Source organism: Carcharhinus amblyrhynchos, chromosome 35 (genome assembly GCF_965287045.1).
Source record: "Carcharhinus amblyrhynchos chromosome 35, sCarAmb.v2.hapA, whole genome shotgun sequence".
Lineage (NCBI taxonomy): Eukaryota > Metazoa > Chordata > Chondrichthyes > Carcharhiniformes > Carcharhinidae > Carcharhinus > Carcharhinus amblyrhynchos.
In genome coordinates, this window is record NC_137358.1 from 8,740,142 (window position 1) to 8,756,951 (window position 16,810).

The 16,810-nt window shown below is 52.0% G+C and overlaps 1 protein-coding gene across 1 annotated transcript in view; it reads right to left on the bottom strand.

Moving 5' to 3' along the window:
• The window catches only part of LOC145361775 (transient receptor potential cation channel subfamily M member 4-like), a 64,418-nt gene that overhangs the window by 33,303 nt on the left and 14,305 nt on the right, over nt 1-16,810 (bottom strand). The window contains exons 6-12 of the mRNA XM_080217742.1: nt 16,389-16,566; nt 10,532-10,596; nt 8,384-8,566; nt 6,406-6,508; nt 4,490-4,608; nt 2,812-3,168; nt 1,462-1,581 (exon numbers count right to left, since the gene is read on the bottom strand). Of these exons, the coding sequence (XP_080073868.1) occupies nt 1,462-1,581; nt 2,812-3,168; nt 4,490-4,608; nt 6,406-6,508; nt 8,384-8,566; nt 10,532-10,596; nt 16,389-16,566 (1,125 nt within the window). The remainder of the gene's footprint in view (nt 1-1,461; nt 1,582-2,811; nt 3,169-4,489; nt 4,609-6,405; nt 6,509-8,383; nt 8,567-10,531; nt 10,597-16,388; nt 16,567-16,810) is intronic.

The window sequence follows — 16,810 nt, forward strand, 5'->3', positions numbered from 1 at the left end:
ATGGTTCCCTTACTAATTAAAAATCTATCTCAGCTTTGAACATACTTAATGACGGAGCCTCTACATCACCCCCGCCGTGGTAAAGAATTCCACAGATTCACTCCCCTCTGAGAGAAAAAATTCCTCCTCATCTTGAGCGGCCCCCTACTATGAGATTACGTCCTCTGGCCCTAATCTCTCTCACAGAGGGAAACACCCTCTCAGTATTGACCCTGTCAATCCCTCTCACTATCCTATATATCGTCTAAACTCCAGCAGAAAGAAGCCCACTCTCTCCGGCCTTTCCTCATAACACAACCCGCCCATACCAGTTTATCTAGTAAATCTCCTCTGAGCTGCTGCCAGTGTATTTACATGGGGGCATGGTGGCACAGTGGTTAGCGCTGCTGCTTCATGTCGCCAAGGACCTGGGTTCAATTCTGGCCTCTGGTGACTGTCTGTGTGGAATTCACATGTTCTCCCCGTGTCTGCGTGGGTTTCCTCCAGATGCTCCGGTTTCCTTCCACATTCCAATGATGTATAGGTTAAGTGGACTGGCCATGCTAAGTTAGTCTCTTAGCATCCAAAGATGTGCAGGTTAGGTGGATTGGCCATGCTAAATTGCCCCTTAGTGTCCAAAGATGTGTAGGTTAGGTGGATTGGCCAGGCTAAATTATCCCTTAGTGCCCCTAGATGTGTAGGTTAGGGGGATTGGCCATGCTAAATTGCCCCTTAGTGTCCAAAGATGTGTAGGTTAGGTGGATTGACCATGTTAAATTGTCCCTTAGTGCCCCTAGATGTGTAGGTTAGGGGGATTGGCCATGATAAATTGCTCCTTAGTGTCCAAAGATGTGTAGGTTATATGGATTGGCCATGCTGAATTATCCCTTAGTGCCCCTAGATGTGTAGGTTAGGGGGATTGGCCATACTAAATTGCTCCTTAGTGTCCAAAAATGTGCAGGTTAGGTGGATTGGCAGGATAAATATGTGTGGTTATAGGGATAGGGCTTGGGTAAATGCTCTGTTGGAGAGTCAGTACAGATTTGATAGGCCAAATGGCCTCCTTCTGCACTGTAGGGATTCTATGGGTGGCACAGCAGCACAGTGGTTAGCAATGCTTCCTCACAGCACCAGGGACTAGGGTTCGATTCCCGGCTTGGGTGACTGCCTGTGTGGAGTTTGCACCTTTTCCCCGTATTTGCGTGGGTTTCCTCCGGGTGCTCCAGTTTCCTCCCATGGTCCCAAAGACATGTTGGTTAGGGTGCATTGGCCATGCTAAATTCTCGCTCAGTGTACCCAAACAGGAGCCGGAGTGTGGCGACTAGGGGATTTTCACAGTAACTTCATTGCAGTGTTAATGTAAGGCTACTTGTGACAACAATAAATAAACTTTAACGATTTGTGTTGTTAATGAAGGAAGGTGAAAGAATATCTAATTTGGATGAGATGCAGCAGGCTCGCCTCAGCCCGGCTCTCGCTCACCATTTCCCAGAAGTAGGTAGCCATTTCATTCCGGCTCTGAAGTACGGCCCAGATGAACAGGTCAGTCCATGGAGTGGCACACTTTTTCGTGAGGTAGGACAGCTCCTGAGGCTTCAGCGACTGAAACAGGAAGACAATTATTGCTGCATTAGGTACCCGTCCAACTCAGTTGGTATCAATCCTAATTCTGAACGAGCAGGTTACTGTAACTGGTACATCCATGCGGTACTGAGCGAGTGCTGCACTGTTGTGGATGCCATCTTCCTGTGACCCAGCAAGGCCCACCTCCAATAAGGTTAATTACCTATCTATCTATCTCGTTGTTTGTGGAGCATTTGAAAGAAAGATTTATATTTAGATAGTGCCGCTTGTGATGGTACTGTACCTTTAAGGAAACTAAGTATACCATTTCTCTTGTAAAGGGTATGTTTAAAATCCAGTTGTTTCACAGGGTGTTGATTTGTCTGGACAACACATTGCGAATGAAAGATGAGACTGATTTTAGCTAATGATGAGTTTGTCGAAACAGAGTTAATGCATTTATGTTCACTTAGGTTTTCCTTAAGGTTTCAGAGTAGGGTTTTGATCAGGTTGATTGGTAAGAGACAGAGCCATGTGCTAATGGGAGGTGCTAAGCTTGCAGGGAAGATTTTATTTTGTCTCACAATAATTTTCTGCCTCATTCTGAAAGTAGCAGCAGGTGACTTTCTGTTTTTCTCTCTCTGGAGGCTGCTGTTTGGGGCTGTTGGAAGATAGCTTTCTCTCTCTCACTCTCTGGCTCTCTCCAGAAGTGTTTAAAAAGCTCTAGGACTGTTAACCTAAGTACAAGCACGTAAGCCCATGTGTTGCTGACTGATTTTGAAGAGGGGTTTTGAGTCTGTACGAGGAATACCACTTGAATTGACACTCATAGCAACAGATTAGCAGTTAAGAATTGTATCTTGTCCCATTTAATTTTTATTCAATTGTTGAATGTTAAGCTAATTCATTTGTTATAGTTAAACTGCATTGTTAGATAAAGTTTATTTTGTTAAAGGGGTTAGGTTAACTGGTCAATTGGCTAAATTGACCCTAGTGTTAGGGGGATTGGTGGGATAAATATATGGAGTTACGGGAATAGGGCCTGGGTGGGATTGTTGTAGGTGCAGACTTGATGGGCCAAATGGACACCTTTTGCACTGTAGGGATTCTATGAAAAGCTCCCTAGTTTGTCTATAGAATCATGCTTGGAGTGAAATTTCTTATCCTCACACTAACAGAAAGTTGAATAAAATGTACCATGTCAGCGTTGCCACAATTTAAATTCAAGAGTCGGATGCTCAGAAAACCAAACCAGACTCCAATTCTTACCAGTTCGTTCTGCTGGCAGTTAGCCTGATTGAATAGTTCCCCGTACATTGGCTCACAAAAATCTCCCATCAGATCTTTCAACACTTTCAGCACCTCCAGGAGACAGTAGCTGCGATGTTTGCCATCGATGCTCGGTGGGAGATTGGCCTCCTTGCCCTGCAAGGCCTTCCTCTCCTCCTTCTTCTTCTGAAGGAAGGCGTTGAGGAGGGAGTTCCGTTCCACCGAGCTGTACAGCTCCTCCAGGCGCTGATACGAGAGGTACTCCACCATGTTGATGCCGTTGTCGATGAAGAGCTTGACGAACTCCGGATTGTTGTTGATCAGAGCGGCAGTCATGGGCTCCTCCAGGTCGCAGGACTGAGTCAGAAACAACACAGCGTGAGGCCCTCTCAGAGACGTTGTGTGTGAACGGAAAGAGATTTATTTACAAGTGACCTTCAGGTGCCACACGTTTGCAGCGAATACCAAAATACCTCGACACTCGGAGACCGTAGAATCCCTACAGTGCAGAAGGAGGCCATTCGGCCCAGCAATTCTGAACTGACTCTCTGACAGAGTGTCTTACCCAGGCCCTCTCCTCCACCCTATCGCCATAACCCCACAAATTTAGCATGGCCAATCCACCTAACCTACACATCTTTGGACACTAAGGGGCAATTTAGCACGGCCAATCCACCTAACCTACACATCTTTGGACACTAAGGGGCAATTTAGCATGGCCAATCCACATAACCTGCACATCTTTGGACACTAAGGGGCAATTTAGCATGGCCAATCCACCTAACCTACACATCTTTGGACACTAAGGGGCAATTTAGCATGGCCAATCCACCTAACCTGCACATCTTTGGACACTAAGGGGCAATTTAGCATGGCCAATCCACCTAACCTGCACATCTTTGGACACTAAGGGGCAATTTAGCATGGCCAATCCACCTAACCTGCACATCTTTGGACACTAAGGGGCAATTTAGCATGGCCAATCCACCTAACCTACACATCTTTGGACACTAAGGGGCAACTTAGCATGGCCAATCCACCTAACCTACACATCTTTGGACACTAAGGGGCAACTTAGCATGGCCAATCCACCCTAACCTACACATCTTTGGACACTAAGGGACAATTTAGCATGGCCAATCCACGTAACCTGCACATCTTTGGACACTAAGGGGCAACTTAGCATGGCCAATCCACGTAACCTGCACATCTTTGGACACTAAGGGACAATTTAGCATGGCCAATCTACCTAACCTACACATCTTTGGACACTAAGGGGCAACTTAGCATGGCCAATCCACCTAACCTACACATCTTTGGACACTAAGGGGCAACTTAGCATGGCCAATCCACCTAACCTACACATCTTTGGACACTAAGGGGCAATTTAGCATGGCCAATCCACCTAACCTGCACATCTTTGCACTGTGGGAGGAAACTGGAGCACCCGGAGGAAACCCGCACAGACACAGAGAGAAGATGCAAATTCTACATGGACAGTCATCCGAGGCCAGAATCGAACCCAGAACACGGTACTATGAGACAGCAGCGCTAACCACTATGCCACCCATTTCCTCCTTTTCCCCAATCTGTAGCATGCCAAACCTGCCATCTTGAGAAAACAGGGGGAAGTCCCTGGAACAGACACACACACGTATACACTCACACCCTCACTTACCTTCCACAGTATTTCCCCATTAAATAATTGGCTTTTGGCAATATCCACTCTGCTCCAAGCTACTGCCAGTTTCAACTCATCCAGGTAGGCCCGAGCATTCGTCGTCTGCTTCTTACAGGCTGTATGTGGAAAAAGAACAGGGTTCAAAGTGGCAGCAACTCAGTGTTAACTATTCCCATAGCCCCACGTATTTACCCTGGTAATCTCCATGACACTAAGGGGCAATTTAGCATGGCCAATCCACCTAACCTGTACATCTTTGGAAACTAAGGGGCAATTTAACATGGCCAATCCACCTAACCTGTACATCTTTGGACACTAAGGGGCAATTTAGCATGGCCAATCCACCTAACCTGTACATCTTTGGACACTAAGGGGCAATTTAGCATGGCCAATCCACCTAACCTGTACATCTTTGGACACTAAGGGGCAATTTAGCATAGCCAATCCACCTAACCTGTACATCTTTGGAAACTAAGGGGCAATTTAGCATGGCCAATCCACCTAACCTGTACATCTTTGGACACTAAGGGGCAATTTAGCATAGCCAATCCACCTAACCTGTACATCTTTGGACACTAAGGGGCAATTTAGCATGGCCAATCCACCTAACCTGTACATCTTTGGACACTAAGGGGCAATTTAGCATAGCCAATCCACCTAACCTGTACATCTTTGGACACTAAGGGGCAATTTAGCATAGCCAATCCACCTAACCTGCACATCTTTGGACTGTGGGAGGAAACCAGAGCATCCAGAGGAAACCCACGCAGACACGGGGAGAACTTGCAGTCTCCACACAGACAGTGGCCCGAGTCAGGAATTGAACCCATATCCCTGGAGCTGTGAGGCAGCAGTGCTAACCACTGTACCACCACCGTGCATTGGTGTGGTTGTTAGCTCTTAACATGGGATCCCCAAGCTGCTGACTAGGAGATAGGAGTGCGAATCACTGAGTCATTACAGATTGCCGAATTAATATTTCTCAGTTGGGATAGCAGAAAGTGAACTCTGACCTCTGTTGCCCCGGAAGAGGTTGGGACAAAGGTCAAGCTTGGGGGAAGGTTGGTGGATGAGGGGTGGGGTGGACGAGGGGTGGGGGAGAGGTAATGTGGTTGGGAGGGGGGGGGGAGGGGTGGCCACTGCTCCCAATTAGGGTCCAGACGTCAGGTTGAGGAGGGAAATCCATCCAACTGTTTTTATTCATTCGTGGGACATGGGCGTCGCTGGGCTGGGCCAGTATTTATTGCCCATCCCTAGTTACCCTTGGAGGGCAGTTGAGAGTCAACCACATTGGCTGTGACTCTGGAGTCACATTAGGCCAGACCGGGTAAGGACGGCAGATTTCCTTCCCTAAAGAACATTAGTGACCCGGAAAGGTTTTTCCGACAATCGACAATCAGTTTAATGGAACCAAAAGAGAAAGCACTGGAAAATCTCAGCAGGTCTGGCAGCATCTGTGAGGAGAGAAAAGAGCTGACGTTTCGAGTTAAAGCTTTGACAAAGGATCACCTAGATTCGAAACGTCAGCTCTTTTCTCTCCTCACCATTGCTGCCAGACCTGCTGAGATTTTCCAGCGCTTTCCCTTTCAGTTTCAGATTCCGCAATAATTTGCTTTTATCCGATGGTTTCATGGTCATCAGTAGATCCTTAATTCCGGATTTTTAAAAATTGAACTCAAACCCCAGCAGCTGCTGTGGCGGGATTCGAACCCAGGTCCGCAGAGTGTTAGCTGAGTTTCTGGATTAATAGGCTGGCGATAACACCACCAGGCCATCACCTCCCTTTCAGGGTGATGCTGTTCAAGGTTGAATAGCCACTGCTCACAGGGCCAGGGAATGGGAGGCGCTGAAATCCATCCCTGCGCCTGCAGGCTGGAGAATTGAGAGCGATGGGTTTCGATGTTGGGTTTTACCTTTGAAAAGCGCTTTTAAAATCATCGTATCGAATTCCAGTGTCCCCTCCAGGCTGGCATTGTAAACCGTGACCAGGTGCTTGTTTTCAAAGATCTTCTCTACCTACAAATGTACGATCGTGGAGTTTATTAGGCAGCGAGTAGTTAGGAATAATTCATTGGAAAATTCCACCAGCTGAACATGTTCAAATCATCACATCACGGAATCCCTACAGTACAGGAAGAGGCCATTCGGCCCATCGAGTCTGCACCAACCACAATCCCACCCCCATATCTCTACATGTTTACCCTCTAACCTCTCAGGGCACTATAGGCAATTTTATCACGGCCAATCAACCTAACCCGCACATCTTTGGACTGTGGGAGGAAACTGGAGCACCCGGAGGAAACCCATGCAGACACGAGGAGAATGTGCAAACCCCACACAGACAGTGACCCCAGCTGGGAATTGAACCCAGATCCCTGGAGCTGTGAAATAGCAGTGCTAACCACCGTGTTACCGTGCCACCTCCAAGCTCAACCTGGAGAAGGGAAAAAAAACAGAGGGAGAGAGAGACATGGAGGGCAAAAGTGTGGCTCATGGCTCAATGGGAGCACCCTTAAGTCTGAAGGTTATGGGTTCGTGTCTGTGATGCTACTATGCCTTTAAGAAATGTATTTGGGTCATCTTTCTTCTGGAGGGCCTGTTTTAGCAGTTTGTTTTATTATCCGGTGCCACTTTGTCTGTTCCTGGCAGGCCCTGTTGTTACTGCAGCAGCACTGGCCCAGCAGAGTGGCACAGTGGTTAGCACTACTGCCCCACAGCGCCAGGACCCGGGTTCGATTCCCAGCTTGGGTCACTGCCTTGTGGAGTCTGCACGGTCTCTGCGTGGGTTTCCTCCGGGTGCTCCGGTTTCCTCCCATAGTCCAAAGATGTGTGGGTTAGGTTGATTGGAAAAATTGCCCCTTAATGTCACGGGGTTAGTAGGGCAAATATGTAAGGTTATGGGGATAAGGCCTGGAAGGGATTGTGTTGGTGCAGACGCGATGGGCTGAACGGCCTCCTTCTGCACTGGAGGAATTCTAATCGATTTTAATTATTACAATGTTTGTTTTAATCTGGTCTAACACTGAATGTTATTTTAGTGTTTTCCCCTGGGGTTTTAAAGAGTAGGGTTTGATTAGGGCTCAACATGACAGAAAAATCATGTGGCTGGGTGGAGCTAGGCTTACACAGAGAAATTAAGCTCAGTCTGCTGCTTGGGATCATTAGAGAGGTTGCTTTCTCTGCACTTCTTTCTCTCTCTGGAGTGGAGACGCGAACCTCCCAGGAAATCTGTCTCTTTCTCAGAGATTTTGTTGTTTGTGGGTGGATCTTTCTCTGAAGAGTTGGAAGGTGTCTTTCTGTATCTGACTGGAGAGGTTAAAAGACTGGAAATCTAGCATCCATGTGAGCATATCCGTTTTTGGTGCTGACTGGTTCTGAAATAGGATTTATGTCTATGGGGATATTGCTTAAACTGGAACTATAGAGGTGGTTAGCTATTGAGAATTACACCTTGTCAAAGTTGGTATTTAGCTTGGTAAAAGTTATGCTAATTCCTTTTGCTGTCCTTGCCAGACATGTAGGACATGTCTGACCTACATGTAACTCCAAACCCACAGAGATGTGGTTGACAGGCGGCACAGTGGTTTGCACTGCTGCCTCATAGCGCCTGGTGCTGGATTTGATTCCCAGTTTGGGTCACTGTCTGTGCGGAATTTGCACATTCTCCCCATGTCTACGTGGGTTTCCCCCGGGTGCTCCGGTTTCCTCCCACAGTCCAAAGATGTACGGGTTAGGTGTTAAATTGCCCCTTAGTGTCGGGGGAGCGCGCCAGTCAGTTCAAGGGGTAATTAGGGATGGGCAACAATGGTGGCCCAGCCAGCGGGGCCGGCCAGTATCCCAGTGTTTTAGCGACCAGGCCTTCACTGCCCCCTCTGGCTTTCCCAGACTCACCAGCTCCACCAGGCTGTGGATATCTTCCGATGGAAAGTGCTTGCGGATTCGCTCTTCCACCTCCTTCTTCAGGGTGTCCGCCGTGAAGGATTCCACCAGGACCTCCGCTAGAATGTCCGCCATCCCTCCTGATCCTGCTAGGATCAGCCACGGAATGTTGTTCGTTGTCGCTTTGTAGATCCTCTGTTGGCCCAGAGGTAAAGAGAGCAGATTAAGAATATCCCCGCACAAAATCCCACCCGGATCCCGCAGACAGAGGCTCTCCCCACCCTCACCTCGCAAACTTGGATTGTTTACAGTGAAAAGACAAAAGGTGGTGGCACAGTGGGTTAGCGCTGCTGCTTCACAGCGCCAGGGACCCGGGTTCGATTCCTGGCTCGGGTCACTGCCTGTGTGGAGTCTGCACGTTCTCCCCGTGTCTGCGTGGGTTTCCTCCGGGTGCTCTGGTTCCACCCCCCACGTTCCAAAGATGTGCAGGTTAGGTGGATTGGCCATGCTAAATTGTCCCTTAGTGTCCAAAGATGTGCGGGTTAGGTGGATTGGCCATGCTAAATTGTCCCTTAGTGTCCAAAGATGTGCCGGTTAGGTGGATTGGCCATGCTAAATTGCCCCTTAGTGTCCAAAGATGTGCGGGTTAGGTGGATTGGCCATGCTAAATTGTCCCTTAGTGTCCAAAGATGTGCCGGTTAGGTGGATTGGCCATGCTAAATTGCCCCTTAGTGTCCAAAGATGTGCGGGTTAGGTGGATTGGCCATGCTAAATTGTCCCTTAGTGTCCAAAGATGTGTAGGTTAGGTGGATTGGCCATGCTAAATTGCCCCTTAGTGTCCAAAGATGTGCAGGTTAGGTGGATTGGCCATGCTAAATTGTCCCTTAGTGTCCAAAGATGTGCAGGTTAGGTGGATTGGCCATGCTAAATTGCCCCTTAGAGTCCAAAGATGTGTAGGTTAGGTGGATTGGCCATGCTAAATTGCCCCTTAGAGTCCAAAGATGTGTAGGTTAGGTGGATTGGCCATGCTAAATTGCCCCTTAGAGTCCAAAGATGTGTAGGTTAGGTGGATTGGCCATGCTAAATTGCCCCTTAGTGTCCAAAGATGTGCAGGTTAGGGGGATTGGCCATGCTAAATTGCCCCTTAGTGTCCAAAGATGTGCAGGTTAGGGGGATTGGCCATGCTAAATGTATGGGGATAGGACCTGGATAAGATGATCTATGGGAGAGTCAGTGCAGGTTGGATGGGCTGAATGGCCTCATTCTGCACTGTAGGGGTTTTATGATTCTGTGCTCGAGCGTGCAATGGGGCTGATTCCATGAAAGTGCCAAATGGGAATGGGATAATTACCCGAAGAGAAATCAGTTTGCAGAGTTTAGCTGGGGGGGGGGGAATATTAGCTGAGAGGCAGCAGGGTGATGATGGGCAGAATAGCCTCCCTCTGTCCTGCAGTATCCCCGATCCCGTCTTAGGGCAGGAAATGGTTTGTTTAAAAGGCAGGTATCTTAAAATGAACATTACAGTAGGACCCTAAAGGAAGAGACTTACTGCTTGGGTACCTTAGAAACTAGAAGCAGGAGGAGGCCACTCTGCCCTTCGAGCCTGCTCCACCTTCATTCTGATCATGGCTGATCATCAAATTCAATATCCTGATCCCCCCCTTCCCCCCATATTCCTCAATCCCTTCAGCCCCAAGAGCGAAATCTAATTTCTTCTTGAAATCACACAACGTTTTGGCCTCAGCTGCTTTCTGTGGGAGTGAATTCCACACATCTGGGTGAAGAAATTTCTCCTCACCTCAGTCTTAAAATGTTTATCCCTTGTCCTCAAACCCCTGGGATTTTCACAGTAACTTCATTGCAGTGTTAATGTAAGGCTATGGCGACGCGAATAAATTAAATAAATCATACAAAATAATAAATAGTTCTGGACTCCCCCACCATCAGGAACATTCTTTCTGAATCTACCCTGTCTAATCCTGTTTGAATTTTATAAGTTTCTATGAGATCCCCTCTCACTCCTAAACTGACTGAGTCTCTCCTGGTATGACAGGCCTCAGTGAGGGAGTCTCAGCTGCACATCCTTTAAAGAGAGAGTGAGGTTTTATTTCTCTCCATTCACTTTCCACTCAGACAGAAGGACATCAGTCAGTTCCTCACCTCCAGCATGTTGGGCCCTCCTTGAATCAGCATACACAGCACTGGGATCTCGATACTTCCCCGACCTACAGATTAAATAGGGAATAATTAGCACAGATCTATCCACAATGCAAGATTGACGTGTGTTGCTTAGTGCCATGAGTATGGAGTGTACTTGAGTGTGAGTGTATGAGTGTGAGAGTGAGAGTGTGAGTGAGTGTGAGAGTGTGAGTGTGTGAGTGTGTATGAGTGAAAGTGTGTGAGTGTGAGTGAGAGTGAGTGTGAGTGTGTGAGTGTGAGTGTGTGAGTGTGAGAGTGAGTGTGAGTGTGTGTGTGTGAGTGTGTGTGTGTGAGTGTGAGTGAGTGTGAGTGTGAGTGTGTGAGTGTGAGTGAGTGTGTGTGTGTGAGTGTGTGAGTGTGAGTGAGTGTGTGTGGGTGTGAGTGAGTGAGTGTGAGTGAGTGTGAGTGAGTGTGAGTGAGTGTGTGTGTGTGAGTGAGTGTGTGTGGGTGTGTGTGGGTGTGTGTGTGAGTGTGAGTGAGTGTGTGAGTGTGAGTGTGTATGAGTGTGAGTGAGTGTGTGAGTGTGAGTGAGTGTGTGTGGGTGTGAGTGAGTGAGTGTGAGTGAGTGTGAGTGAGTGTGTGAGTGTGTGAGTGTGTGAGTGAGTGTGTGTGGGTGTGAGTGAGTGAGTGTGAGTGAGTGTGAGTGAGTGTGTGAGTGTGTGAGTGAGTGTGTGTGGGTGTGTGTGTGAGTGTGAGTGAGTGTGAGTGTGTGAGTGTGAGTGAGTGTGTGTGTGTGAGTGTGTGAGTGTGAGTGAGTGTGTGTGGGTGTGAGTGAGTGAGTGTGAGTGAGTGTATGAGTGTGATTGAGTGTGTGAGTGTGAGTGAGTGTGCGAGTGTGTGAGTGTGAGTGAGTGTGTGTGTGTGAGTGTGAGTGAGTGTGTGTGGGTGTGAGTGAGTGAGTGTGAGTGAGTGTGAGTGAGTGTGTGAGTGTGTGAGTGAGTGTGTGTGGGTGTGTGTGTGAGTGTGAGTGAGTGTGTGAGTGTGAGTGTGTATGAGTGTGTGAGTGTGTGAGTGTGAGTGAGTGTGTGTGGGTGTGAGTGAGTGAGTGTGAGTGAGTGTGAGTGAGTGTGTGAGTGTGTAAGTGAGTGTGTGTGGGTGTGAGTGAGTGTGAGTGAGTGTGTGAGTGTGTGAGTGAGTGTGTGTGGGTGTGTGTGTGAGTGTGAGTGAGTGTGAGTGTGTGAGTGTGAGTGTGAGTGAGTGTGTGTGTGTGAGTGTGTGAGTGTGAGTGAGTGTGTGTGGGTGTGAGTGAGTGAGTGTGAGTGAGTGTGAGTGAGTGTGTGAGTGTGTGAGTGAGTGTGTGTGGGTGTGAGTGAGTGTGTGTGAGTGTGTGTGTGAGTGTGAGTGTGTGTGTGAGTGTGTGTATGAGTGAGTGTGTGTTCCGCCTTCACAGAAATGGCTGAAAGATGGGGAGGAGCCAGAAAATTGCCCCTAAACCGCACTGGGGGGGGGGGGGGGGCGGAGGTGGATGTTGGTGAGGAGTGGGTGGTGCGGAGGTGGATGTTGGTGAGGGGTGGGTGGTGCGGAGGTGGATGTTGATGAGGAGTGGGTGGTGCGGAGGTGGATGTTGGTGAGGGGTGGGTGGTGCGGAGGTGGGTGGTGCGGAGGTGGATGTTGGTGAGGGGGGGATGGTGCGGAGGTGGATGTTGGTGAGGGGTGGGTGGTGCGGAGGTGGATGTTGGTGAGGAGGGGATGGTGCGGAGGTGGATGTTGGTGAGGAGGTGGATGGTGCGGAGGTGGATGTTGGTGAGGGGGGGATGGTGCGGAGGTGGATGTTGGTGAGGGGGGGATGGTGCGGAGGTGGATGTTGGTGAGGGGGGGATGGTGCGGAGGTGGATGTTGGTGAGGAGGTGGATGGTGCGGAGGTGGATGTTGGTGAGGGGGGGATGGTGCGGAGGTGGATGTTGGTGAGGAGGTGGATGGTGCGGAGGTGGATGTTGGTGAGGGGGGGATGGTGCGGAGGTGGATGTTGATGACGAGTGGGTGGTGTGGAGGTGGATGTTGGTGAGGGGGGGATGGTGCGGAGGTGGATGTTGGTGAGGAGGTGGATGGTGCGGAGGTGGATGTTGGTGAGGGGTGGGTGGTGCGGAGGTGGATGTTGATGACGAGTGGGTGGTGTGGAGGTGGATGTTGGTGAGGGGGGGATGGTGCGGAGGTGGATGTTGGTGAGGGGGGGATGGTGCGGAGGTGGATGTTGGTGAGGAGGTGGATGGTGCGGAGGTGGATGTTGGTGAGGGGGGGATGGTGCGGAGGTGGATGTTGGTGAGGAGGTGGATGTGCGGAGGTGGATGTTGGTGAGGAGGTGGATGGTGCGGAGGTGGATGTTGGTGAGGGGGGGATGGTGCGGAGGTGGATGTTGGTGAGGAGGTGGATGGTGTGGAGGTGGATGTTGGTGAGGGGGGGATGGTGCGGAGGTGGATGTTGGTGAGGAGTGGGTGGTGCGGAGGTGGATGTTGGTGAGGGGTGGGTGGTGCGGAGGTGGATGTTGGTGAGGAGTGGGTGGTGCGGAGGTGGATGTTGGTGAGGGGGGGGTGGTGCGGAGGTGGATGTTGGTGAGGGGGGGATGGTGCGGAGGTGGATGTTGGTGAGGGGGGGGTGGTGCGGAGGTGGATGTTGGTGAGGGGGGGGTGGTGCGGAGGTGGATGTTGGTGAGGGGGGGATGGTGCCGGAGGTGGATGTTGGTGAGGGGGGGGTGGTGCGGAGGTGGATGTTGGTGAGGGGGGGGTGGTGCGGAGGTGGATGTTGGTGAGGGGGGGGTGGTGCGGAGGTGGATGTTGGTGAGGGGGGGGTGGTGCGGAGGTGGATGTTGGTGAGGGGGGGGTGGTGCGGAGGTGGATGTTGGTGAGGGGGGGATGGTGCCGGAGGTGGATGTTGGTGAGGGGGGGGTGGTGCGGAGGTGGATGTTGATGAGGGGGGGGTGGTGCGGAGGTGGATGTTGGTGAGGGGTGGATGGTGCGGAGGTGGATGTTGGTGCGGAGGTGGATGGTGCGGAGGTGGATGTTGGTGAGGGGTGGATGGTGCGGAGGTGGATGTTGATGAGGGGGGGATGGTGCGGAGGTGGATGTTGGTGCGGAGGTGGATGGTGCGGAGGTGGATGTTGGTGAGGGGTGGATGGTGCGGAGGTGGATGTTGATGAGGGGGGGATGGTGCGGAGGTGGATGTTGGTGAGGGGTGGATGGTGCGGAGGTGGGTGGTGCGGAGGTGGATGTTGGTGAGGGGTGGGTGGTGCGGAGGTGGATGTTGGTGAGGAGTGGGTGGTGCGGAGGTGGATGTTGGTGCGGAGGTGGGTGGTGCGGAGGTGGATGGTGAGGAGGTGGATGTTGGTGAGGGGTGGATGGTGCGGAGGTGGGTGGTGCGGAGGTGGATGTTGGTGAGGGGTGGGTGGTGCGGAGGTGGGTGGTGCGGAGGTGGATGTTGGTGAGGGGTGGATGGTGCGGAGGTGGGTGGTGCGGAGGTGGATGTTGGTGAGGGGTGGGTGGTGCGGAGGTGGGTGGTGCGGAGGTGGATGTTGGTGAGGGGTGGGTGGTGCGGAGGTGGGTGGTGCGGAGGTGGATGTTGGTGAGGGGGGGGTGGTGCGGAGGTGGATGGTGAGGAGGTGGATGTTGGTGAGGGGGGGGTGGTGCGGAGGTGGATGGTGAGGAGGTGGATGGTGATGAGGGGGGGATGGTGAGGAGGTGGATGTTGGTGAGGGGTGGGTGGTGCGGAGGTGGATGGTGCGGAGGTGGATGTTGGTGAGGGGGGGGTGGTGCGGAGGTGGATGGTGCGGAGGTGGATGTTGGTGCGGAGGTGGATGGTGAGGAGGTGGATGGTGATGAGGGGGGGATGGTGAGGAGGTGGATGTTGGTGAGGGGTGGATGGTGCGGAGGTGGATGTTGGTGAGGGGGGGGTGGTGTGGAGGTGGATGTTGGTGAGGGGGGGATGGTGCGGAGGTGGATGTTGGTGAGGGGGGGGTGGTGCGGAGGTGGATGTTGATGAGGGGGGGGTGGTGCGGAGGTGGATGTTGGTGAGGGGTGGATGGTGCGGAGGTGGATGTTGGTGCGGAGGTGGATGGTGCGGAGGTGGATGTTGGTGAGGGGTGGATGGTGCGGAGGTGGATGTTGATGAGGGGGGGATGGTGCGGAGGTGGATGTTGGTGCGGAGGTGGATGGTGCGGAGGTGGATGTTGGTGAGGGGTGGATGGTGCGGAGGTGGATGTTGATGAGGGGGGGATGGTGCGGAGGTGGATGTTGGTGAGGGGTGGATGGTGCGGAGGTGGGTGGTGCGGAGGTGGATGTTGGTGAGGGGTGGGTGGTGCGGAGGTGGATGTTGGTGAGGAGTGGATGGTGCGGAGGTGGATGGTGAGGAGGTGGATGTTGGTGAGGGGTGGATGGTGCGGAGGTGGGTGGTGCGGAGGTGGATGGTGCGGAGGTGGATGGTGCGGAGGTGGATGTTGGTGAGGGGTGGATGGTGCGGAGGTGGGTGGTGCGGAGGTGGATGTTGGTGAGGGGGTGGGTGGTGCGGAGGTGGGTGGTGCGGAGGTGGATGTTGGTGAGGGGTGGGTGGTGCGGAGGTGGGTGGTGCGGAGGTGGATGTTGGTGAGGGGTGGGTGGTGCGGAGGTGGGTGGTGCGGAGGTGGATGTTGGTGAGGGGTGGGTGGTGCGGAGGTGGGTGGTGCGGAGGTGGATGTTGGTGAGGGGGGGGTGGTGCGGAGGTGGATGGTGAGGAGGTGGATGTTGGTGAGGGGGGGATGGTGCGGAGGTGGATGGTGAGGAGGTGGATGGTGATGAGGGGGGGATGGTGAGGAGGTGGATGTTGGTGAGGGGTGGGTGGTGCGGAGGTGGATGGTGCGGAGGTGGATGTTGGTGAGGGGGGGGTGGTGCGGAGGTGGATGGTGCGGAGGTGGATGTTGGTGCGGAGGTGGATGGTGAGGAGGTGGATGGTGATGAGGGGGGGATGGTGAGGAGGTGGATGTTGGTGAGGGGTGGATGGTGCGGAGGTGGATGGTGCGGAGGTGGATGGTGCGGAGGTGGATGGTGCGGAGGTGGATGGTGCGGAGGTGGATGGTGCGGAGGTGGATGGTGCGGAGGTGGATGGTGCGGAGGTGGATGTTGGTGCGGAGGTGGATGCTGACTGTTAGGCCTGACTGATTCTGCCCCAGAGCTGAAATCCTCCCCCACCCCCCACGACGCGTGCCAAGCGGTATGTTAGACTTACCACTTGACAGAGACACAAGAGATATCGATGAGAAAAGCATGTGTGTGTCTCACTGTCATTGCAATGGGACGGATTCACTGCCAAGGGAGTTACATGAATTATTTTTCTTTTTTAATCGTTTGTGGGACATGGGCATTGCCGGCTGGCCAGCATTTACTGCCCATCCTTAGTTGCATTTCTTCAGAGTCAACCACATTGCTGTGGCTCTGGAGTCACGTGTAGGCCAGACTGGGTAAGGACAGCGGATTTCCTTTCCCTAGAGGGAAATTAGTGAACCAGATGGATTTTTCCGACAATAGATTCTTAATTCCTGATATTTTTTATTGAATTCAAATTCCACCATCTGCTGTGGTGGGATTCGAACCCGGATCCCCAGAACGTTAGCTGAGTTTCTGGATTAATCACCTAGCGATAATACCACTAGGCCATCACCTCACTATCTTTAGGTTAACAAAGAGTGAAGCAGCCTCACACCATAACCGATGAGTGAGATTGAGGCAGAGTGACTATCCGAGGCTGCTTGAGGGACATTATTGGATGGCTTTAGGGAGATATTGACAATTCGGACGGAGGAGACACAAACAAGCAGCCATGGGACCTGGAAAAGGTTTTCCCATTTTTCCGATACCTCCGATTCCCGTCCGCTGAGTCAGTATATGTTCCTCCAGTCGAGCTTGGAAGCGGATCTCTCCTCCCGTCCGATTGTTGGTGCCGTCGTCCACCAGCAGAAATGCTGAGTAATTATCATCCAGTGCGTACTCGGCCTTGCTGTCACTGCCCACTGTGTACTCCACCGGGAACGAGCCCTGGGACAGCACACAGCCTCCGTTAGAGCCACGATCTACCCTCGGGACGGATATACCAACCGCGCTCTCCCCACACCCAGACAATCCAAACCGAGGGTCAACAGACCTTTGGATTGTCCACTCCCCCACCCCTCCCCCCCACCCCACCCCACCCCACCCCAACCCCAACCCCCCCACCCCACCAACAGGAATTCCCATCATAAAAGGGAATACTCTGCCACTGGTCTTATGGATACACACACAC